This window comes from Carcharodon carcharias, chromosome 14 (assembly GCF_017639515.1).
Source record: "Carcharodon carcharias isolate sCarCar2 chromosome 14, sCarCar2.pri, whole genome shotgun sequence".
NCBI lineage: Eukaryota > Metazoa > Chordata > Chondrichthyes > Lamniformes > Lamnidae > Carcharodon > Carcharodon carcharias.
Window position 1 is genome coordinate 105,294,125 of NC_054480.1, and position 25,624 is coordinate 105,319,748.

At 42.2% G+C, this 25,624-nt stretch overlaps 1 protein-coding gene across 1 annotated transcript; it reads right to left on the reverse strand.

Moving 5' to 3' along the window:
* Window positions 1-346: 346 nt before the first annotated feature.
* Window positions 347-7,157, reverse strand: LOC121286790 (60S ribosomal protein L37). The gene is made up of 4 exons (XM_041203830.1): window positions 7,080-7,157; window positions 4,470-4,605; window positions 3,900-3,984; window positions 347-463 (listed from the first exon to the last, which is right to left on the reverse strand). Exons 1-4 carry the CDS (start codon window positions 7,080-7,082, stop codon window positions 394-396), a joined length of 294 nt encoding a protein of 97 aa, XP_041059764.1. The 5' UTR covers window positions 7,083-7,157; the 3' UTR covers window positions 347-393.
* Window positions 7,158-25,624: the final 18,467 nt, after the last annotated feature.

Genomic DNA, 25,624 nt, shown 5'->3' on the forward strand with positions numbered 1-25,624 from the left:
GGCCAGTAACCAGTGGACAGATGTTCAAAACTTGGCAAAACAGTCAGAAGGGATGATTTTTTTGATGTGAGTTATGATCTGGAATGCAGTGTCTGAAAGGGTGGTAGACACAGATAAATTAGTAACTTTTGAAAGATATATACTTGAAAAAAAATTCTGCAGGACTGTGGAGAAAGAGCAGGAAAGCAGAACTAATTGTATAGCTCTTTGAGAAGAGCTGACACCTTCTATGGCACTTTTTACACGTTAATTTAGATGTCACTGATCAAAATTCTTTGGAGTTAAGATTTTTCTTGTGGGCCAGACTTTTTCAACTGATGTAGGAGGGGCACAGAGAGACAAGGAAAACTTTCCAAACCATAGCTTTATTTGTTGTGTAGATACACTGGTAGTTTATGCAGTGCTGGAGGAAGCCATTGTGGAACGTCTAGGCTTCGGGGTGGTCCCTTCGCGGAATCCATTCCTGCAAACAAGACAGTAAGGAAGAGGTTAGGATATTGTAATACTCAGCGGCAAAGATTTAAACTGAATACAAATTGAGTTCCCAACATGCGTCTCTGCTAGCGTCAGAAAAATCTAAAGAGATTGCTCTCAAATACTCTCCATAGGCATATCATCTTTTAATCATGTTACTGCACTCTCTCAAACCCACAGCACCACTTAACTCTTCTGCAGGAATCATTGTATCTACAGGCTGTGACCAAATGCAGTTTAATTTTTCCTTATCTATCCTCTCACAAAGGTGACAATTCCTATTGGGTACCATTTCATGGATGCCAGCAGCCCAGATCCCTTGCCCAAGTGGCTATTCTTCCACATTAAGCCTATACAGTGAGTGCACAGTAAGCTGGAGCACCAAACCCCTATTGGGTTGTTGGGAAAGCTGTAGTCAAATGCTGACATGTACTGGCAGGATGTGACTAATGGTGTCCCATAAGGATGCTGTACTCCCTAGAACTTATAAGATTATGGGATGATTTGAGCAAAGTCAAGATATTGAGCAGAACAGATAATAGTAGAGAGAAACTATATTCATTGGTTGGGGAATCTAGCACTAGGTGACAGAGTCTAAAAATGAAGAGTCAGGCCTTTCAGGACTGAAATGAAGACATGCTTCTGCATGCAAAGAGCGGTAGGAATTGGGAACTCTCTTCTGCAAACTGCAACTGGTGTTAGATCAATTGCTCACGTTTAAATTGAGGTTGATAGATTTTTGTTAATCAAAGGTATAAGGAATTTGGGGCAAAGACGAGTTTATAGAGTTAAGTCACAGATCAGTCATGATCTCACTGAACAGAAGAGGCTCAAGGGGCTGAATTGTCCACTCCTTGTTCCTGCACGAGGTCTATCTTCTTTATTCACTATAAGAATAACATTAACTGTCCACCAGTCCTCTGGCACTATTTCCTTTTTCCAACGATTTTATTTTATAGATTAACATAATAGTGCTTCTGCTGCCTCTTCCTAATTTCTTAATATGTGCAGATGCAATCCATCTGGGTCAGGGGTTTTATCCTAAATTTGATGCTTTTCATGCTGAAATTAAGTCTGCCAGCTCATGGCCACATTATAGTGTTAGTTATGTATCTCCAAGCTCCATGACTGCTATTGCAGGGAAACCCCTAAGCTCCAATAAACTATTTCCCAAACTGCCCCAGGCTTTGCCGTTTAATTTCATTGCTATGCAGCACTTAGGAATGTCATGAGGACATCACAGGTGTTAAGTTCTTCCTTCTTTAACCAAGAGTAATATATATGAAAGTATACAATAATAAAGGCTTTAAAATGGGGCTACGTATAAAAGCACACCCTGATCCAATTATCACTTACTCTCTAACTTGACTCCAATTCCATGTCTGCTAATATTTTCACTTTATATTATAAACAGCAAAACTCTGGGCAATTAAGCGATGGTACAAAACACCAAAACAAGACTACAGCACAATCATTGACAGCAATTACCACGTGACACATTTACACACCCAGTCTGTAGCTGTCATGCACACAATTTTAATCACAAAATTTGGCTACATTGCTTTAGGCATTTTAGATTCATCCTTGCTCCACTGTCCAGCTCACTACCTGAACCAAATCATAAAACAGCATTGTGATACTTTCCTCCTGTTTTATGGCCTTAAAAAATTCTAAAGACTTTGTTGCAGTGAAATTGAAGCCAATCGCATTGCATGCGTTCCAAACTCCAAACAATTGCACTTGCACCAGCAGCTAGTGTAGGCACATGTGCAATTGCTCCTGACAGGTCAGCAGCAAGAATTACAGTGTATTCTAAATATTTCGAGAATTCACATCAGTCCGCCTTCCAGAAGTGTCCAAACTCATTTGACTTGGGACAGTGAAAATTCAGCAGCTTGGGTTAAATTCAAACTAGATTTCAGAGGATAGAGTTAGTGCTTTGACCCAGCCACACCCAGATACAACACCCCCACCCAGAGATGCATCCTTTTTAAGATATTCATTTACAGGGTGTGGGTGCTGCTAGCGCAGCCAACATTTATTGCCCATCCTTAATTGCACTCAAGAAGGTGGTGGTGAGCTGCCTTCTTGAACCACTGCAGTCTATGCAGTGTAGGCACACCCACAGTGCTGTTAGGGAGGGAGTTCCAGGGTTTTGACCCAGCGACAGTAAAGGAACAACAATAAATTTCCAAGTCAGGTTACTGTGTTGATTGGAGAGGAACATCCAGGTGGTGATGTTCCCACATGCCTGCTGCCGTTGTCTTTCTAGATGGTAGCGGTTGTGGGTTTGAAAGGTGTAGTCTAAGGAGCTTTGGTGAGTTGCTGCAGAGCATCTTGAAGATGGTAAACACTGCTGCCACTGTGCATTTGTGATGCAGGGAGTTACTGTTTGTGGATGGGGTGCCAATCTAGCAGGTTGCTTTGTCCTGAATGGTGTCAAGCTTCTTGAATGGTGTTGGAGATGCACTCAAACGGGCAAGCGAAGAGTATTCCATCACACTCCTGACTTATGCCTTGTAGATGGTGGACAGGCTGTGGTGACTTATTCATAGATTCCTAGCCTCTGGCTTGCTCTTGTAGCACAGTATTTATATGGCTGGTGCAGTTCAGTTTCTGGACAATGGTAGCTCCCAGGATGTAGATGGTGGGGGATTTATCGATGGTAATGACATTGAATGTAATGGGATGATGGTTAGATTCTCTCTTGTTGCAGATGGTCATTGCCTGGCACTTGTGTGACGCAAATGTTACTTGCCACTTGTCAGCCTAAGCCTGGATATTGTCCAGGTCTTGCTGCATTTGAACATGGACTGCTTCACTATCTGAGGAGTCGCAAATTTAGTGCTGAACATTGTGCAATCATCAGCAAACATTCCCACTTCTGACTTTTTGATAGGAAGGTCATTGATGAAGCAGCTGAAGATGGTTGGGCCTAGGAACCCTGAGGAACTCCTTCAGAAATGTCCTGGAGCTGAGATGACAGACCTCCAACAACCACAACCATCTTCCTTTGTGATAGGTATGACTCCAACCACTGGAGAATTTCCCCCCCCGAATCCTGGTGACTCCAGTTTTGCTAGGGCCAGGGCTCCTTGATGCCACACTTGGTCAAATGCTGCCTTGATGTCAAAGGCAGTCACTCTCACCTCACCCCCAACATCCACTCTCCTGGATACAAACCCTACCCCAACACTTGAAATCTCACCGATACAACTCCTCTCCCAGATACACACCCCACTTCCCAACACTACCTCCTCCCAGGGATATATATACCAACACATCTTTCTAACAGCCTGCTACAATTTTCTATCACCTTATCGAAAAGTAGCCGTTCGACCATCACACACTGGCACATCGATCAAACACATTAACATGGCTTCCATGGTCATTGAGTAGATTCTCACTGTCACTACATTTCTTACCTGAATCGGCGATACACCACCTTCAGGTGCCTCATGCGGCCTGTACCAGTTGTGTTTCTCCTTTTGGCCTTGGCACTCCAGTTATCTGCAGAAAAGTCAGAAAGGTTGGTATAGTCAGTTTGCATCAGCTGTCTGATCTTCAAATCTTTGAAAACACTGCACCCATTCCCTAATGGCTCTGTACACAACAGATGCATGTTGTAAACCGAGCCGGTGACACCTCATAGCCCAAAGTAGTCAGGGTGGGTGATGGTTCATAGTCAGGCAGAAATTTTTTTTCACCCAATCAGGCTCCTGCTCCAATGACTCCTGCTAAAACATGCATGTCACAAGACCAGGATAGACTTGAACTGCAGGGATTTCCAAATAACCTTCTAACACTCAGAACCCTGTCTCATGCACAAAGTAAAATCAATTTCATGCCATGGTTGGTACTTTACTAGAATCTCACTTCAGCTAGAACCAAACCTCTAGTGGAGGCAGGAACAAAACACATTTGCATCCTCAAGAGTGTTAGACCATTTGGGTCATGGCTACCTGCTCAGTTCTGCTCAATGTGGAGAAACTTACACTTCCTCTTTCTCTTGGCAGGGTAGGCACATTTGCCGCAGGTCGATTTCTGCAGATGAAATGCTTTAGCCCCACATCGTCGGCAAAGAGTGTGGGTCTTGTTCCGCCTCTTACCAAACGATGATGTTCCCTTCGTCTGAAAGAAAATAAGAATAAAGGCAATTAATCACACCCACTCTCAGGCAAAGCCTCACCAAATTGTTTGTGATTATACAATCTCCTTAGATCATCCCACCCCTAAGGATGTTATAAGGAAAAGGAGTGGGAGAGCAATCAACTCCAGCCAATCTATCCAGAATGCCAAGTCCAGCCTATTGGAAACCAGATGAAAACAAGCAACTGTTAACATCTGAGACTCTAATGCGAACGGCACAGGAACAAAGGGAGTGACAGTCAGAGGTTCCAGACTCCAGCCAAGAACAGTTCTCCTATCACCACAGCCTCAAAATAGCAGCACTTTTAAGATGCTGCTCCCAACAACCACCAGGTATGGGGAGGGGGAGACAACCTGACTTTCACCATTCTGTCCTCAACATGGCAGAAGTGGGGAATCTGCAATTGGGAAATCATTGAAACACAAGGCCTCCATTTAACAGCACATCGTATACAACATGATGCTGCAAAGTTATCTCAGTTAGGCAGACTTTTCTCACTTAAAACAGACTCTATGCAAAAGCTAACATTTTTGTTAACGGCCCTAGGTTAATTAGCTGAGAGGTATCAAACATCAATCTGAACGCAGCGCAACTAAATACAATTGAATGCATTGGTCAAGCATAGAATTACATAGAATGGACAGCACGGAGAAGCCACACAACCCAACTGTTCTATGCCAGCGTTTATGCTCCATATAAGACCACTATTTCATCTAACCCTATTAATATATCCGTCTATCACTTTCTCCCTCATATAGTGATCTAGGTTTTCCTTAAATGCATCTATGTTACAAATGAGGGCTGTAGTGAGAACAATATCTCTCTCCAACGAACTACTTTCTGGTTAAAAACAGAAAATGTTGGGAAATATTCGGCAATTCAGGCAACATCGGTGGAGAAACAGTTAACATTTCAGGTGAATAATCTTTCATTGGATTAACTTTATTTTGCTGCTGTGCAGAGATGATCATCTCCTGCTTCATTCAGGACTGGCAGAGATGGTCTGACTGCATCGTTGGGCACCATAAATGTGACACTGACTGAATTTCAGGTTTTCATTCCTGTAATAACCAATTAATTTTGATGGTGTTGTGTGTACAATTGTGTGCACCATTTTATAACAAATAGACTTGGGGCAGGAGTGAGTCAATTTATTTGCTTTCGAAGAAATAATTCGTACATCAGAGTAGTGGTCAGAGACACAAATATGAAATGAAAACCAAACTCATCAGGATAAACGAATAAGGCAGACACCATCTTTCAAGTGCAGTCAGTAGGTATTTGAAAAGGATACAGGGAAATAGGATGAGAGTTGAAAAGCTAGAATCAATACAAGCACGATGGGCTGAATTTTTCTCCCACCCACAATGCTGTTACTTTTTATAATGCTGTATGAAGAGTCCAGACACAGGTAAGTGCTTTACTAGGTATCCTTGTTAAGGGTCACACCTGAATACTTAACCCATCATCCTTTCAAATATTGACTGAACTTGTCTTTTTACTCATCATTTGGCTTCCTCAACATGCTCTCCAGACAAGTTTGGGTATGTGTTACAACATCCCTATTATGGACTCTCAACTCTGCAATGAACATGACCAGAAATATGAATTGAAAGGACAACAATCCAGACCCCTAAACAATAAACAAAAGAATCTGAAAGATTGTGCTCTCCTGACTGCTCAGAACTGTTGCACATAAGAAGCCAGGATTGGGATTGTATCACAAAAGCAAAATAAGGCGCATGCTGGAAATCTGAAATACAAAACAGAAAACATTGTAAATATTTAGATTGGCCAGGCAGCGTCTACAGACAGTAGTAGTTATCGTTTCAGGTTTGTGACCTTTCAGCATATCTCGGTCAAAGAACTGAAACGTTAACTCTTACTCCCTCTGCACAGATGCTGCCTGGCCAAGCTGAGTATTTCCAGCATTTTGTTTCCATTTGGGATAGTGTTGTTCGACGCTAAAATGGGAAAGACACCAAGAGTTAATTATGGAGACGGAACAACAGCAGAATTACCACTGAGCGACAGACAGTGACATCAGTGCAAACCTTCCCCAGGACACTGAGCCCTGAATGGACCACTACCTCCAGCCTGGGGAAAGGAGGCTCATTGATCAGTTAAAATAACCCCGGAAGGGGCACAGACGGAGCATTACACCCTATAACCAGCAGCACACCATACAGATCTCTGCCTGCTAGAAGGCAGAAGCACTCGGCCCAACCTCAGGCCCCGGGCTGGAGTATAAGCGTCAGCTACAATAACAGGGCGACTGAGGCCTACATCTTTCTCCTAACTTCATTTTCAACCGCCAGCCCCGGGAATACCAATACGATACAACAGCTGAATATGTGTAGAGTTAAGCCCCAGCGGCAGCCTGCTGCTAATGGGCCGACCAGGAGTGGATGGACACGGATTCTGCCTCCCACAAGGCTATATCCCCCTCACTTACCATTTTCACTGCGCGCTGGAGAGACCGGAAGTGTGTCCTCGCACCCTTCTTATACCCTGATACCGGAAACAATTCTTCTCTACTACTGACCTTTGATGCGGCCCGACTTTCAAATCTGCCCCCCGCACAACCCAAGAGTGAAAAATAGTTCCTATTTATTCCTCTTTCCTACTGAAATTCGTCAGGTTCTGCAAGAGGCTTTGAGCCTATTGTCCTCTTGCAGGGCATTTTTAGGAGATGGAACGGAAACGTCAAAATGCACAAATGTAAACTTGTTTATGAACTGTTAAATTTCTGTCTTCTCCCGGTTAAGATGAAAGGCCAACGACCTGGAACATTAAATCTGTTTCGTTAACAAATGCTGCCTGAATTGGTGTTGCATTTTCAGTTTTAATTTCAGATTTCCAGATTCTTAGGCATTCGTCTTAAATCTAGCAAGTATGCGTTATGTGGCTTCCTTGGAATTCAAGTATCATGAAATGATGCAGCACAGAAGGAGGCCATTGGGCCCCATTTTGCCAGTGCCAGCTCTTTGAAAGAGCTGCCCAATTAATTATTAATTAATTGACCGCTTTGCGGAACACCTTCGGTCTGTCCGCAAGCATGACCCAGACCTCCCTGTCGTTTGCCATTTTAACACTCCACCCTGCTTTCATGCCCACATGTCTGTCCTTGGCTTGCTGCATTGTTCCAGTGAAGCTCAACACAAACTGGAGGAACAGCACCTCATCTTCCAACTTGGCACTTTACAACCTTCCGGACTTAACATCAAGTTCAATAATTTCAGATCATGAACTCTCTCCTCCATCCCCACCCCCTTTCTAATCCCCCTAATTTATAATTTTTTAATATATTTTTCTTTTCCCACCTATTTTTAAATTTATTTCGATCTATCGTTTTATCTCCACCTTTTAGCCCGTTTCGATCCCTTCCCCCCACCCCCACTAGGGCCATCTGTCGCTTGCTTGTCCTGCTTTCTCCCCTAATGTCATCATTAGCACATTCCTTAGATAATATCACCACCGTCAACAACCCTTTGTCCTTTTGTCTATGACATCTTTGGCAATCCTTTCTTTGCCTCCACCTATCACTGGCCCTCTATCCAGCTCTACCTGTCCCAGCCCCCTCAACCAGCTTATATTTCACCTCATTTCTATATTTCCTCAGTTCTGATGAAGACTCATACGGACTTGAAACGTTAACTGTGTTCCTCTCCGCAGATGCTGTCAGACCTGCTGAGTTTTTCCAGCTATTTTTGTAATTATTAATCTCATCCCCCTTCTCTTTTCCCATTGTCCTGCAAATCTTTTCCACTTCAAATGTTTAACCAAAACAAAAACAGAATTACCTGGAAAAACTCAGCAGGTCTGGCAGCATCGGCAGAAAAGAAAAGAGTTGACGTTTCGAGTCCTCATGACCCTTCAACAGAACTGAGTGAATATTAGAAGAGGGATGAAATATACGCTGGTTTAAGGTGGCGGGGGGGAAAGAAGTTGGGGGGTGGTGGTGTGGTTGTAGGGACAAGCAAGCAGTGATAGGAGCAGATAATCAAAAGATGTCACAGACAAAGAAACAAAGAAGTGTTGAAGGTGGTGATATTATCTAACGAATGTGCTAATTAAGAATGGATGGCAGGGCACTCAAGGTACAGTTCTAGTGAGGGTGGGGTGGAAAGACTAGCAGGGCATATAAGATTTAAAAATAATGGAAATAGGTGGGAAAAGAGAAATCTATATAAATTATTGGAAAAAGCAAAAGGAAGAGGGAAGAAACGGAAAGGGGGTGGGGATGGAGGAGGGAGTTCAAGATCACCCCCCCCCCACTTCTCTCCCCCACCCCCCACCTTAAACCAGCTTATATTTCACCCCTCTTCTAATATTCACTCAGTTCTGTTGAAGGGTCATGAGGACTCGAAACGTCAACTCTTTTCTTCTCCGCCGATGCTGCCAGACCTGCTGAGTTTTTCCAGGTAATTCTGTTTTTGTTTTGGATTTCCAGCATCCACAGTTTTTTTATTTTTATAAGTGTTTAACCCATCCTTGAAAGTGAGTGTTGCATCTGCTTCCACCATCCTTTCAAGCAGTGCATTCCAGATCATAACAACTGGTTGTATTAAATAAAGTTCATTCTGCCTCTGGTTGTTTTGCCAATTACCTTAAGTTTGTGTCCTTTGGTTACCAAACCTTTTGCCACTGGTAATATTTTTTCTTATTTACACTGTCAAAACATTCATGATTCTGAATAACTTGCAGTGTGGTTTTGTCACCTATTTGTAATAGAGTTGATCTGCAGACAACTTTTTAATGGAAATATAGGTTTATTTACAATACAGCCAGCAGCAACTACACATGTGCTTTCAACTCCATCTCTCTACTGACTGTGGAGGTAGCCCACATTGCTGACACATTGGTTTACACAGGTCATGTAATCTTACAACACAGGACTATTCTTAAAGGTACAGTCTAACATTTAACAAAACCATAATTACAACAATAAACCTCTGTACTTTCAGAACCTCTATGTAACTGGAGATCCATATCCCTGGTATCATTTAAATAAATCTCTTCTTCATCCTCTCTAAAGCCTTGACATCCTTTTTAAAGCATGGTACCCAGAATTGGACACAACAATCTAGCTGGAGCTTAAGCAGTGATTTATAAAGGATTAGCATAATGTTTTTGCATTCTAAGCCTCTGTTCATTGTATTGAATAGTGGAGCAGACTCAAAGGGCCATAAAGTCTCCTCCTGCTCCTGTTTCTAATGCTCTTATTTAAAGGCAACATTTATTTTCTCATTCACTATCACATTGAGCAATTTTTGAAGGACAATAATAACCATTTACAAAACCAGAGATTACCAGCAAGCACTTTGACTCATCCTTTACCCTATGGAGGGTGATTTCAGCATTTTGGAAGAAGGCAAAGACAATCTTGATAAAGAAAAACTTAACTACAATCAAAAGGCAATTGTTGATGAGACTTGCATGCAGTCTACAAAGGAAAACAAAACATTCTTTTAGTATGGTCCTGCAGGAACAAGGAAAAGCTCTAACACTCGTGTATTATACATGGCAAAGGAGATGTAGTTCTGTCATACACTTTAAACACTTATTCAAAATGCACTTACTGCTTTCGCAGCTTAGAAAAAATATGTTCCATGCACAAGTATGCAGGAACTGAAATAGGCCTTTTGGACGATGATTCTGAATGTTAAAATACTTAAGTAGATGCATCTCTTTAGTGCCTAGTCAGCTTGGAACACTTTTTGCTGCTATTTGCATTTTTTATAATCCTAAAGATCCTCTTGTGCTGTGGAATAAATGTAAGTAGGTAATAAGTGCCCATAGATGTGCTATACATAAGGTGCCACATCAAAAGTTTCTGTGAAAAATAAAAGCTCATGGTGTAGGGAGTAACATATTAGCATGGATAAAATATTGGCTGGCTGGCAGAAAACAGAGAGTATGCATAAATGGATCATTTTCTGATTGACAGGATGTGACGAGTGGAGTCCCGCAGGGATCTGTGCTGGGGCCTCAACTTTTTACAATTTATATCAATGGCTTAGATGAAGGGAGTGAAGGCATGGTAGCTAAATTTGCAGATGATCAAAGATAGCAAAGTATGTTGTGAAGAGGACATAAAGAGGTTGCAGATGGATATAGATAAGTTAAGTGAGTGGGCAAAAATCTGGTAGATGGAATATAAAGTGAGAAAATGTGAATTTGTTCACTTTGGTAGGAAAAATAAAAAAAGAGTATTACTTAAATGGAGAATGGTTGCAGAATTCTGAGCTGCAGAGGGATCTAGGTATTCTAGTGCATGGGTCACAATAAGTTATTATGCAGGTATTTCATGTAATTAAGAAGGCTAATGGCATGCTATCCTTTATTACGAGAGAAATTGAACATAAAAGTAAAGATGTTATGCTTCTGTTATTCAGGGCATTGGTGAGACCACATCTCAAATATTGTGTGCAATTTTGGTCTCCTTATTTAAGGAAGGATATAAATGAATTGGAGACAGTTCAGAGAAGGTTTACTAGACTGATAAGTGAAATGAGCGAATTTTCTTATGAGGAAGGATTAGACAGACTGGACTTGTTTCTGCTGGAGTTTAGAAGAGTGAGGGGTGATTTGATTGAAGTACATAAGATCCTGAATGGTATTACAAGGTGGACGTGGAAATGATGTTTCCTCTTGTGGGTGAGTCCAGAACGAGAGAGCACTGTTTTAAAATTAGGGGTTGCCCTTTTAAGACAGTGGTGAGAAGAAACTTTTTCTCTCAGAGGGTTGTGAGACTTTGGAATTCTCTGCCTCAGAAGGCATTGGAGGCCGGGTCATTGAATATTTTTAATGTGGTAACAGACAGATTTTGTTAGGCAAGGAAATCAAAGGTTATCGGAGGTAAATGTGAATGTTGAATTTGAAACATCAAGCAGATCAGCCATGACCTTAATGAATGGCGGAGCAGGCTCGAGGGGCCAAATGGCCTACTCCTGCTCCTATTTCGTATGTACATATAAAGCCAAAGATCCTATCTGGCTTTTTAAACAGCGTTCTCAACTTATCTTTTGTCCTTCAAAGGTTTGTGCACAAACACCCCCACATCTCTCTGCTCCTCCACCCTTAAATTTCTCCCCCATTAAATTGTATTATCAAGCTCATTTCCTCTCCTCATTCTTCTTTTCAAATTGTATCACTTCACACTTCTCTGTATTAAATATCACCTGTCACGTGTCTACGCATTTTCAGTCTGTGTCCTCCTGAAGCCTGTACTATCTTTCTAACCATTTGATACATTTCTGAGTAATGGAACATTGTATGTTACAACATAAATGATTAATAACAACAACTTATATTTATAAAGCACTTTAACAAAGTAACGCATTCCAAGGCCTTCACAGAAATCTGACACAGAGCCACATAGGGAGATATTAGGACAAAAAGCTTGTTCAAAGAGGTTTATGAGAAGCAAGTTAAAGGAGGACGAAAGGCAGAGGAGAGGTGAGGTTTATGGAGGGAATTCCAGAGCTTAAGGGTGGCGTGATTAAAATCAGGGATGATAAAGAGGCCAGAATTAGTGGAGAACTGATATCTTGGAGGGTTGTGGGGCTGGAAAAGATTATAGGGATAGGGAGGGGAGATGTCTTGGAGGGATTTGAAAACAACTGGGAATTTTTAAATCAAGGCGTTGATTAACCAGGAGCCATTGTAGGGAATGATCTGTTTTCACCTGGCTAGATGATATATTCAGGGTTATTGGTTGTTCATTTCTTATCAGCAGGTTCCAAATTTCCTTCCTTTAAAGCTCTGATTCTTGCTGGAGTACTAGTATCCTATCCAAATTACCATTCCCAGGGAATTCAGTGCTTCTGCAAACAATTGTACTGTACGTAGGTGGGATCCTTCCCCAGTCTTATCAAGACTCAGCTGGCTACAAGTTGCAGCATCACCAGACTTAGTCCTCAGTTCTGAGTATGTGACCATGAGACTCCTCAATATAGATACCACTATCTTAGAATCCTAAGTCTTTGGTGTAACCAGCCACATAAAAGGTGAATTCACTGCCTAGGATTTTCAATTCTGATTTGATGTAACCCAGGTGGTTTCATCGTGACTTCCAACTATCCTGTCTGAATCAAAAGACCTTCTTCCTAACTTTAATATTTTGATAACTGATAAATATTTCAGGGGAAATGAAACCTCCACAATATTTTTAATGCCTCTATGATTCTTTTCTCTCTTAAATTGCTTGCAACAATGTCCAGGAGATTAATCTTTAATTCCTGGGAACTCCAAGACAATGTTGGAGGGTTGACTGCTCTACACAGGACCTTTATTGCTGCTCATTGGCATTGCCCAGCTAATCTCTCATTACATTTATTCCTGGCTGTAGTTTGTGAAGTTTAACTCCATGTTATGACACACCAACGTAATTCAGCATGCTGAGGTCATTCCATTATCCCTGGCTGTGCCCTTCATCACATGAGTTTAAAAAGTGAGTGTCAGCAGGCCATTCGACTGTGGAAGGCATCATCACTGAATTCAATTCTGTCCTCACCTGACATTTGCTTGTGGAGGAGTCACTGTGTAGCTACCTGGCTGATTTTACTCCGGCCTCCTTCCAACCCTCACCCAGGAGGACCAAGCCTAGTTCAAGTGCTCTCAACTGCTATCCTGGACAGATCAAGTTTTGAATCTTGGACTTTATTGTTCCTATAAAGCAAAGATTGACACCAGACTGTGAATCCATGAAATGATTAGAAAATGGAGCTGGATTCAATAAGTAAAAAAAAAAACATGCATGTTTAGATATAAAAACAGGAATAAAACTCATTCACTGATTTGTAGTTCAATGTGCAGGTTGATGTAGGGCTAAGGCACAGAAGCCAGAAGGTTCAGATTGGACTCTCTGCCTGTACTGAAACAAGCCAGACAGGGCAAAAATTAGTGTTGCCACCCTCAGAAAAATTGAAAGGAAAATTCAGTCAATGTTTTCTTACCTGATCACTATACAGTAAGGAAGTGTGCATGTGGATCTTTTTTGGGGCAATAATCTAAAACAGACGACAATTAATTAGCTGTCCATTTCACACCTCACTATGTTCCCTTCCTTTGGCTTCAATGGAAAGAAACAAAAGCAAGGTTGGGTATTGGGTGATTAATTTCCTATCACCAGTTTTACACCAGTGCCTGAGCATATAATGTGTGGACATCAGGTGAGAAAATTCTGTTGATTTGCATCTATTCAGGCAGACATACTCACACAATCACAGCCAATACACAGATGTCAGCTGCTGGCTCCCTTTGAGCATCTCGGAGTCATCAGGTTATGGGTTCAAGGTCCCAGGACAGGGAATTGAGCACAAAATCTAAGCTGGCACTAGAATGCAGTCCCGAGGGAGTCTTGCACTGTCAGAGATGCTATCTTTCAGATCAGATCCTTTTAAAGGGAAACAAACTCAGATGAGGTGTTTCATGGCTGATTCGATAGCAGCGTTTTATGTCATTGCTCAACATTGAAATTACTCCCACGGCTAGTGGCTTTTTTTATTCATTCACAAGATGTGGGCTTTGCTGGCTGGGCCAGCATTTATTGCCCATCCCTAGTTGTCCTTGAGAAGGTAGTGGTGAGCTGCCTTCTTGAACAGCTGCCGTCCATGTGGTGTAGGTACACCCACAGTGCGGTTAGGAAGGGAATTCCAGGATTTTGACCCAGCGACAGTGAAGAAACGGCGATATATTTCCAAATCAGGATGGTGAGTGACTTGGAGGGGAACTTGCAGATGTTGGTGTTCCTGTCTATCTACTGCCCTTGTCCTTCTAGATGGTTGTGGTTGTGGGTTTGGGAGGTACTGTCTAAGGAACCTTGGTGAATTCCTGCAGTGCACCTTGTAGATGATACACACTGCTGCCACTGTGTGTCAGTGGTGGAGGGAGTGAATGTTCATGGATGTGGTGCCAATCAAGCGGGCTGCTTTGTTCTGGATGGTGTCAAGCTTCTTGAGTGTTGTTGGAGCTGCACTCATCCAGGCAAGTGGAGTCTGTCACACTCCGGACTTGTGCCTTGTGCCTGGACAGGCTGTGGATGGTCAGGACATGAGTTACTCGCCATAGGATCCCTAGCCTCTGATCTGCTCTTGTAGCCACAGTACTTATATGACTAGTCCAGTTCAGTTTCTGGTCAATGTTAACCCCCAGAATGTTGATAGTGGGGCATTCAGTATTGGTAATGCTATTGAATATCAAGGGGTGAAGTTTAGATTCTCTCTTGTTGGAGGTGGTCATTGTCTGGCACCTGTGTGGTGCAAATGTTATCTGCCACTTGTAAGCCCAAGCCTGGATATTGTCCAGTTCTTGCTGCATTTGGACAAAGACTGCTTCAGTATCTGAGGAGTCACAAATGGTTGGATTTGTCCTGCTTTTTGTGTGCAGGACATACCTGGGCAATTTTCCACATAGCCAGATAGATCAAGTGTTTTGGAACAGCTTGGCTAGGGCCCCAGCAAGCTCTGGAGCACAAGTCTTCAGTACTATTGCTGGAATATTGTCAGGGCCCATAACCTTTGCAGTATCCAGTGCCTTCAGCTGTTTCTTGATATCACGTGAGGGAAAACCAGCTTTGTCATCTGCTCACAGATAGAAAATGGTCATTAGATACAGAGAGAGGATGGTTTTTGTTTCATACAACTATCATCCCAGCATGAATCAACAAATTATGTTTAACTAACTTGACTATTGCTGAAAAAAGAGACATTTTTGACAAAACTTTTCATCTTGTGCTCATTAGGACAATTGGCAAGAAAACGTCAATATCAGGGGAAACAACAAATTTTTACAGTATGAGAAGCACAGCTTCAAGTACAATTACAACACTGGCATCCACCCAGCAATGTGGACAATCGCCCAGGTATGTCCTGTACACAAAACACAGGACAAATCCAACCAAGCCAATTACCGCCCCATCAGCCTACTTTTGATCATCAGTAAAATGATGGAAACAATAACCTGCTCACTGACACTCAGTTTGGGTCCTGTCAGGGTCACTCAACTCCTGACCTCATTAAAGCCTTGGTTCAAACATGGACAAAAGAGCTGAACTCCAGATGCGAGGTGAGAGCAACTGCCCTTGGCATCAAGGCAGCATTTGACCAGGTGGGCATCTAGGAGCCCTAGCAAAACTGGAGTCAATGGGGGAAAACTTGCCGCTGGTTGGAGTCAAACCTAGTACAAAGGGAGATGGTTGTGGAGGTCAATCATCTCAGATCCAGGACACCACTGTAAGAGTTCTTCAGGGTTGTGACCTAGCCCCAAACATCTTTAACTTTTTTTTTGATTTATTCATAGGGTGTGGGCATCACTGGCTAGGCCAGCATTTAATGTCCTCTCTAATTGCCTTTGAGAAGGTGGTGGTGAGCTGCCTTCTTGAGCCGCTGCAGTCCATGTGGTGTAGGTACACCCACAGGGCTGTTAGGGAGGGAGTTCCAGGAATTTGACCCAGCGGCAGTGAAGGAACGGCGATATATTTCCAAGTCAGGATGGTGAGTGGCATGGAGGGGAACTTCCAGGTAGTGGTGTTCCCATGCATCTGCTTCCTTGTCCTTCTAGATGGTAATGGTCATGGGTTTAGAAGGTGCTGCCTAAGGACCCTTGGTGAACTCCTGCAGTGCATCTTGTGGATGGTACACGCATCCAATTACTCACACTATGATTACTCTCCGCGGTCTTCTGAAAGAAATCTTATCTCAGGTCCTCTCCCCCAGGTGCCTCTAAGTCATAATGAGCATAAGACTGAATGGATAATATAAATGAGAGATTATGAACAGAAGGGAACAAGGACACTATCTCATATTTGCTGACATTTTATAGGTAAGTGCTTAATGATGAAATATAGTGACATCGCAGATCTGTCCTGATTAGGTGACTGCTACCAGAGCCTTGTAGAGGGGGCCGCAGACGGTGCAGCTGCTACTGTGCATCAGTGGTGGAGGGAGAAAATGTTTGTGGATGGGGTGCCAGTCAAATGTGCTGCTTTCTCCTGGATGGTATCAAGTTTCTTGAGTGTTGTTGGAGCTGCACTCATCCAGACAAGTGAAGGGTAGTATTCCATCACACTCCTGACTTGTGCCTTGTAGATGGAGGACAGGCTTTGGGGAGTCAGGAGGTGAATTAATTGATGAAGGGGCAGACCAGCTTTCAAATAGATCGTCAATCAAGAAAAAGCTCAGTTGCTGCTTCTGACCTTTGAAGATTTTGTGGTTTTTTTGGTGGGCTTTTCAGAATCGGAACCACAAAGTTGCCCGAAGGTCAGATTCAGTAGCACAGCAACTCATTGAAACTAAGCTGAGAAACCAGCTTTTTAAAAATCAGAGATTTCAGGCTGATGGTCCCGATTCTTTTTAATAAATAGTCTTTTGGGTCTGGCTCCTCACTCTGGACGCCCTTGCAACACCGAGCCTGGGCATTCCCTAGCCCTCAGGCCCCATTGTTTGGCACCATTTGCAGCCGCCTCTCCCAGGCCCTAGTAGCAATCACCCATTCAGGTGTCCCAAGCTCTGCAATGTCACTATATTTCATCACTAAGCTCTTACCTATAAAATGTCAGCAGATATGAGGTAGTGTCCTTGTTCCCTTTTGTTCATAGTCTCTCATTTATATTATTCATTCCATTTTGTGCTCAATGTGACTTAGAGGCACCTGGGGGAGAGGACCTGAAGTAAGATTTGTTTCAGAAGACCACAAAGTGTAATCATAGTGTGAGGAATGGATGTTTTTTTTAAATATTTTGAGGGAATAGTCTGTGAATAAGGTTGCATGTGTCTGTGTGTATCTGTGTGTGTATGATTCAATTAAGCTAGACAGTAATTAATAGGAGACAGGTTGTCTGGGGGTTTAAAACATGAAAAGGATACAATCATTTGTTATGCGTGACATACAAGTGAATAGGTTAGATCTATCATTTGCATTTTTAGATAAGTGGAGAGTTTGTTTGAATATCAAAGGGAAGTCAGAGATAACAAGAAACATGCTTGCATCTTGTAGAAGTTCAATAGGTAAATAGAAGTGGGGATATTATATTTTATTGACCTGAAAGCAAAGACAAGATGGAAACATGAAAGATCTTATATTTGGAAGGATTTGAGTTTCAAAGAGGCGTGAAAACAATGGAACCTGAGATGATCGGGGAAAAAGATGTTTTAGAGTTACTGTGGAGAGCTTAAGGGACTGTTTGAGCTGTGGTAGCTGTATAGCTGGAGCTAAGTTGGGAGCTGTGGCTCTAGGCTGGGAGACGATGCAGTTTGAATCAGCCATCCAGTCAAGCCAGACAGGTCTTGGGCTGCAACAAGCAGACTTGTTTTTAAGTCTTGAGTTTTCCACCGCAGAGTGGAAGAGAGTTACAGGTCATGTGGTATGCCTTTATTAAAGCTACAGCAGTTTGCCTTGGGTAATATTACTGTATTTTTATAGTGAAACATCTATCAGGTTGTGTTGCCTGGAAGGTGTTTACTTGTGGGTCTGATCAAGTGGAGAGACTTTTCGGAGAAATGTTTCATAAGACTAATTTTTAACTGTGCAACTGTAATCTTGCGTGCTTAAGCTTTCTTTTATTCTTGTTAATAAAACTTTTACTTTTTAATTTTTAAAATCTCGAAAGTATTACTGGACTTCTTGCTGCTGAGGTCAGTATGTCTTCTTCTCATTTTCAGAATTAAAAAAGAAGGTTATGGCTGGTAAGCCAAGTTTCTGGGATTTGGATTGTGCAGCATTTAACATCAGCTGTGGTTATAATTTCAGTTTCAGTGTAAAGCACCCTAGTCACATTTGTGTACCCTTTGTCACGTTAAATTGTAAAGGCACCAAGTTCAAAATACTGTTCAGGCAGGTTCAGATTCTAATTAAATCAGACGCTTTGGGCTTGTTCAATTGAGAATCCAATTGTTCAAGATGTATGCAGGCATCCATCGCAGACTGTTGAGCAGTAATTCCATTGACTCAGCCTTAATAAGTTATATATCGATTAGAAGATGAGACTGGGGAATTAATAACGTGAAACAAGGAAATGGGAGAGACTTTGAACAAGTACTTTATATATACCTTCATGGTAGAAGAGCCTAAAAGCATCTGAATAAAAGGAAAAAAATCAGTGGGCAAAGGGAGGGAAGAGCTTAAAGTAATGATTATCGCTAAAGGAAAAGTACCAGGCAAACTTCTGGAATTAATTGCTGACAGGTCTTGATGGCTTGCATCCTAGGGTCTTAAAAGAAGTGGCTGAAGAGAAAGTGGATGGATTAGTTCTAATTTTGCAAGATTCCCTAGGTTCTGGCAAGGTCCCAGTGCATTGGAAAACTGAAGAAGTAATGTCCCTGTTCAAGAAAAGAGGGAGACAGAAAACAGGAAACGACAGGCCAGTTTGCCTGACATCTGTCATTGACAAAATGCTGAAATAAATTATTAAGGAAGCAGTGGCAGGACATTTAGAAAATCATAATACAAGCAGGCAGAATCAGCATGGTTTTATGAGATGGAAATTTTGCTTGACAAATTTATTAAAACTCTTTGAAAATGTAACAAGCAAGGTGGATAAAAGGGAACATTTGGATGTAGTGTATTTGGATTTTCAAAAGGTATTTGATAAGGTGCCATATAAAGGTACTATACAAGATACAGCACCATGGCGTTGGGGCATTGATAGAGGATTGGCCAACTAAGAGAAAACAGAGAGTTGGGTTAAACAGGTCATTTTCATGTTGGCAAAATGTAACTAGTAGGGTGCCACAGAAATCAGTGCTGGGCCCTCAACTATTTACAATCTATATTAATGTCTTGGATGAAGGAACCGAGTGTATTCTAGACAAATTTGTTGGTGATACAAAGATAGGTGGGAAAGCAAGCGGTGTGGAGGACACAGAGTCTGCAAGGGGATATATGTAGATAGGTTATGTGAGTGGATAAAAATTTGGCTGATGGAGCGTTATGTGGGAAAACATGAAGTTATCCACTTTGGTATGAAGAATAGAAAGCAATATATTATTTAAACAGTGGTGAGAGAAGGTCGTGGCTTAGTAGCTGGTGGCTCTGTCTCTGAGCCAGAAACTCCAGGTTCAAGTTCCACTGCGAGTCTTGTTGCCCATGGAAGGGACGTTAATGATGCAATTTAATAATCAGCCTGCTAATCCTTCCAACACTTACCCACCATCCCCTAAATGGAAAAAAAGTGTGTGAGAAAATATGAAACAGACAAACAAAATATAAATGGAGGGAGACTGCAGAATACCATGGTACAGAGGGACCTGGTTATCCTTGTATGTGCAACAAAAAGTTTGCTTGCACGTGCAGCAAGTAATTAGGAAGGCAAATGGAATGTTTGGAATCCAAATATGCGACATGTACTTTTATCCATCCTATTTGTTACATCCTCAAAGAGCTCTAATAAAATTGTTAAACTTGGTTTCCCTTTCATAAAGCTATGTTGACTCTGTTTCGTTGCAAGGGAAGATGGAGTATAATAGAAAGGATGTCTTACTACAACTGTGTTGGTGAGACCACATCTAGAGTCCCATGTACAATTTTGGTCTCCTTGCTTAATGAGGAATATACTTGTAACTACAGGCAGTTCAAAGAAGGTTCAGTAGGTTGATTCCTGGGATGAGGGGATTGTCTAATGTGGAAACATTGAACAGGTTGTGCCTGCACTCATTGGAGTTTACAAGAATGAAAGCTGACCTCACTGAAACATATAAGTTTTGGAGGGAGCTAAAGAGGGTAGATGCTGAGCGAATGTTTGCCCTCGGGAATATAGAACTAGGGGTCACGGTTTAAAAATAAGGGGCCACCCTTTTAAGACGGGGATGAGAAGGGATTTCTCCTCACAGAGGGAAATTCCCTACTGCAGAGAGCTGTGGAGGCTGAGTCATTGAATATATTCAAGGCTGGCCCACTCCTGCTCCTATGAATTATGAACCTATGCTAAGTTTAAAAGAAACTTCTGGCTACTGTGAGGGATCTGAAATGTGTCAGAGGATAGATGTTGGTTTGTGAAACACGGCTTTGTCCTCATTTATCATCTGTATTTGGCCTATTTGTGAAATCCATTTACCTCAGAGAGAACCCCACCCCCTACTCCTGCTCTCTCCATATAAGAATTGCAAGATATCTAAGGCTGCTTTGGCACAGAGCTGAGATACAGATTGAGATACATATTGACAGGATAATAATGGGATTAGAATCCACAGCTCTTAAGGAACATAGAAGCAAGAGAAGGCCATTCAGCCCCTCAATCCTGTGATGAGGACAGGTTGCATAAACCTGGCTTGTATTCCCTCAAGTTTATTGGATTGTAGTGTGATCTGATCAAGGTAAAACGTTGGAAGGATTTGGTACAGTGGATATGGAAAAATAATTCCTGCTGGTAAGGAAATCGAATGGGATGTCATCTTAAAAATAGAGCTTGGCCACCCAAGGACAAAACCAGGAAGCACTTTTTCACACAGTTTTAAAGCCCAGTATGCAGGAGGAGTGCTTACATAGGGCCCTGAATAATGGCTCGATTTGGAGTCCTTCCATTTTGCTCACAGCTGAATTTCATTGTGAGTGGGGTAAGCGGCAAGGTGAGTGGTGAGGTCAGAGCGCTGCAAGCTGTTACTAAACAGCCCTTTAATAACAGGTCTCAATTATAGGATAGCTGAAAATCCTTCAATTGAGGCCTATCCAATTGCATGTATTGAACCCTACCCTTGCCTGTATGGGATGTACTCCGGCTCTTTGCAGTCCTTCGTGGCACTGAGCTTAATTCCCAGAATAATCTGGGTACATACTCAGACAAACCCCAAATCTGGCAGGGCACTTGGGAAAATAATTCACCTGCCCTTATCCTTCAATCAGAACTTTGAATCATATTTATTTCTGGGCAAAAATTGGAGCCAAATTCAAAGCTACTCAAGCTCTTTGTAAATGCGATTTACAATGGTCTTCTCTCCAAACTGCACTTTATTATTTAGGATTTCATAACAAAAGTCTCATCAAGAACTGTGAGTGAAATTGTCCAGGCTTTGTCCTTTATCGCTGGACAATTATTTTAGCATCAAATATATTTTTTTGTACAAGTATTATATTTTTGTGCACTTGGTTTTTTTTAGTCCACCTGCAGTTTCTGTAGGAGCCACTGGGTGACAGCAAAGGAAGCAATTCAACTCCAGCGATTTGCATAGTAATAAGGAAAGTGTTTGATGCACATAAAAAACAGTCCATATAAAGTAAACTAAAGAGCATAGCAAATACCAGTGAAGCAGATGGAACTTTATGTGTCTCCTGAGTTCAGAAAAAGCCAAGAATGCTACCCAACTGAAGTTGTTCGCAATCCATCCACACCACCCCACCAATAATAAGCAATGGTTCTATTAACAAGAAATACCATCTACCCTAGTGCCAGAAAACCTGAGTCACCTCCCAAACCTTCCTCCACCTTTCCCACTGTCTGATGCCGTTTTTGTCTATGTCAGTTCACCCAGTCCATACCTACCCGGCTCCTGCCTCATCAACCTAACTTCAGCTGCCACCAAAATATCCCGCCATTGCGACAATTGCCCCTTTTCCCCCGCTGAAAAATTGGGTCCCAGCTGCATACCCACTTAATCACATTAACAGAAATACCCCATTGAAAACCTGAGCAGTCACAGCCACTGGTGCAGCAGGGAATTGTTTTTCAATTTTTTTATCCATTTGTGGGAATGTGAACATCACTGACAGGGCCAATATATTCCCCAATCCTAATTGCCCTTGAGAAGATGGCAGTGAGTCACCTTGCTGAACAACCGCAGTCCATCTGGTATAGGTACACCCACAGTGCTGTTTTGGAGGTGGGGGGGGGGGCGCGGTGAGGGGGAGTTTCATGTTTTTCACCCAGTGCCAATGAAAGAACGGCAATATAACTCCAAGTCAGGGTGGTGTGTGCCTTGGAGAGGAAGTTGCAGAGGGTTGTGTTTCCATGCATCTGCTGCCTTCATCCTTCAAGGTGGTAGAGGTCATGAGTTTGGAAGATACTGTTGAAGGAGCTTTGGCAAGTTGCTGCAGTGCAATTTGTAGATGGTACATGCTGCCCCCACTGTGGAAGTGAATGTTTAAGGTGGTGGATGGGATGCCAAATCAAGTGGGCTGTTTTGTCCTGGGTGTCTCCACTCTGTCCTTTGATGGAAGGAAGGTCATTGATGAAGCAGCTGAAGATGGTTGAGCCTAGGACACTGCTGTCCTGAGGAACTTCTGAAACAATGTCCTGGAATTGAGATGATTGTCTTTCAACAACCCAACCATCTTCCTTTGTAGTAGGTATGACTCCAACCAGTGCAGTATTCCCCCTGATTCCCATTGACTTCAGTTTTGCCAGGGTTCCTTGATGCCATACTCGGTCAAATGCTGCCTTCATGTCAAGAGCAGCCACCCTGACCTCGCCTCTGAAATTCAGCTTTTTTGCCCATGTTTGGATCAAGGCCAAGTGGCCCTGCCAGAACCTAAACTGAGCATCAGCGAGCAGATTATTTCTGCTGTTATAACCAGTCCTTAGGCAAGGTTCCCCAGTTTGTTAACCCTGAAAAGGACCCCAATTTTGTTATGATCCTGGGTAAGGAGGGATGAATTGGCTACCCTCCTTTATTCAACCCCCTCAGTTGGTCACAACAAGGTTAATTTGAAAGGGATCCCTTTCCCCATGGATACCTTTTCCCAGTGCAAATGTATTCAATTTTTTTAGGAAACAATTTAACCAGGCTTTTTTGAGCCAAAGGAAGAGTCAGTTTATTAGTTACTAAAGACCCAAGAAAAATAAAAGAGCACAACAAACATACACACAGATCAGAAATGAGAAGTTAAGAGTCCAAATAAAAGTTAAAAATGATATAAAAATCAGTCTTTGGCTTGTCTGTGAGGCATAAATGGTGAAACATTGCGTCCGTTAAGTTGGGTGATTCCGGTAGAGCTGACTTTGGCAGTTTAGCAGTTGGTTTGGTGACACTTGGTTCTGCAGGTTGGCTTGAAGAGGCTGGACTATTTCCTTTTTGATTGTGGCTTTGCTGAGCCTTGCCTCGAGCAACAGAGAGAGAGACTTTGCCTGCAACTGCAGGGGTGACTAATCAGCCTTCTTGTGCTGTCACTCTCACAGCACACTAGCACTGCTCTGCAGCTAGCTTTTTAGCCATTTTTCCCTGTTATTCCCGTAAGGGAAAGAAACCATGTCTTACACCCAGAGTCTGCTTTCTTTGAGCTCCAACCATTTTACACATACTGAGATATGGTTCAACAGGAGATGGATTTTAGATGACAGTTGACGTGTGGTAATCATTCTTTTGTGTCTGTAACCACAGGAGATTAAAGTTCAGTCTTTTGCATTTTTCTTATCTCCCTTTTAAGTATCTCTGCTTGAAGAATGCCATGACACCTTTTCAGGTGCAATATTCCATGTTCGCTTAGGGCAGGTTTGTCAGTATGATCCACATAAGAATTTTTCCAGAAAGTGGTCACTTTACATTATCAGCCATCTTTTGCTCAGTGTCTTGGGTTGTATTTCTTTAAAAACACACACAGTTCAATATGCCCATAAGTAATTCATGGCTGTAATGGACTTTTCATGACACTGTGTAAGTGTTGCGATCTGATAGCACTGTCAATGACACCTTCCATCGCTTTGCTGATGATTAAGAGTAGATAGAAGGGGCGTAACTGGCTGGATTGGATTTGTCCTGCTTTTTGTGGACAGGATATACTTGGGTAATTTTCCACCTTGTCAGCTAGATGCCAGTGTTGTAGCTGTACTGGAACAGCTTGGCTGGAGCATAGGTTTTCAGTACTGTGGTGGATGTGGGCTCTGCCATCATTGAGAATGGGAATGTTTGTGAGGATGTCCTTCAGTTAGTTGTTTAATTGTTCAGCACTATTCACAACCGCAGAACGTTGATTTGATCCATTGGTTATGGGGTCATTTAGCCCTGTCTCGGCTGCTTTCATTGCTTAGCATGCAATTGCTTAGTATCTACATCATCTGAGGGGTTGTTGAAAATATTGGCCTCATGTCTCTTGCAGCCTATGATAATAACTTTACTTCTTGATCTTTTGTAGCCTCCCCTTGCTGTACCACTTTGATAGCATCAATCCCACCCCACCCCTCCTCCTCCCCATATCAAGCCACTTTACCAGTTCACTTCCATCGTTCTAAGCCATTGATGTGGAGGGGGAAGGGGAAGGAGAGCAAACATATTGTGATATGAGTTCCTGCTTCCTCTCTGTGGGATACGCTGTATGGTTTTACAACCAAGGAGATGAGTCATACCACCTTTCTAAATGGTGCAAGTTGGCTCCACCAGAGAGAGTCCAGGCTGGATTCTGGGCCTAGACTCCCAAAGTTCATGTATAGAGTTTTCAACATATAAAAAATATTGAGCTTATGAGCCATGTCCCATTGTATGTGGGAGGTGATGATGGGGTAGGTTGTAGTATAATGTGGCATCTTCCCAAGCATGGCAATATTTCTGAAGTCTTCAGTAGTGGGGTTACACAAGTGTACCTTCAAGAATACAGTCCTTCTGGCTCCTTCCCTGACCTCACACACTACTGAGTGTTCATCTCTGCGGATATTTGAAGCCATAAAGTTAAAAGCCGACTATTGGTCATGCATTTCTTGGGGAATGGCATGGCTATAGTCAACACTATTTGTCACATCCTGCCAATCATTGTTCATTTATTCATACCTTCTGTAGAAAAACATAAAGCAGTCATTTAACATGTCTATCAATTCTTTATAATCAATTACAGCATCACCTGCGTCTGACTTTAATAGTCCACATTCATGATTACCAAGCTCTTTTTGTTAATATATTTATTAAAAATTCACTGTCAGCTTTATGCTGTGCAAGTTTTCTCAATCTTTTTCGCACCTCCTAATATTTTCTTTGATCTAAAATAAAAGCAAAATACTGCAGTTGTTGAAAATCTGAAATAAAAACAGAAAATTTTCGAAAAACACAGCAGGTCTGACAGTATCTATGGAGAGAGAAGCAA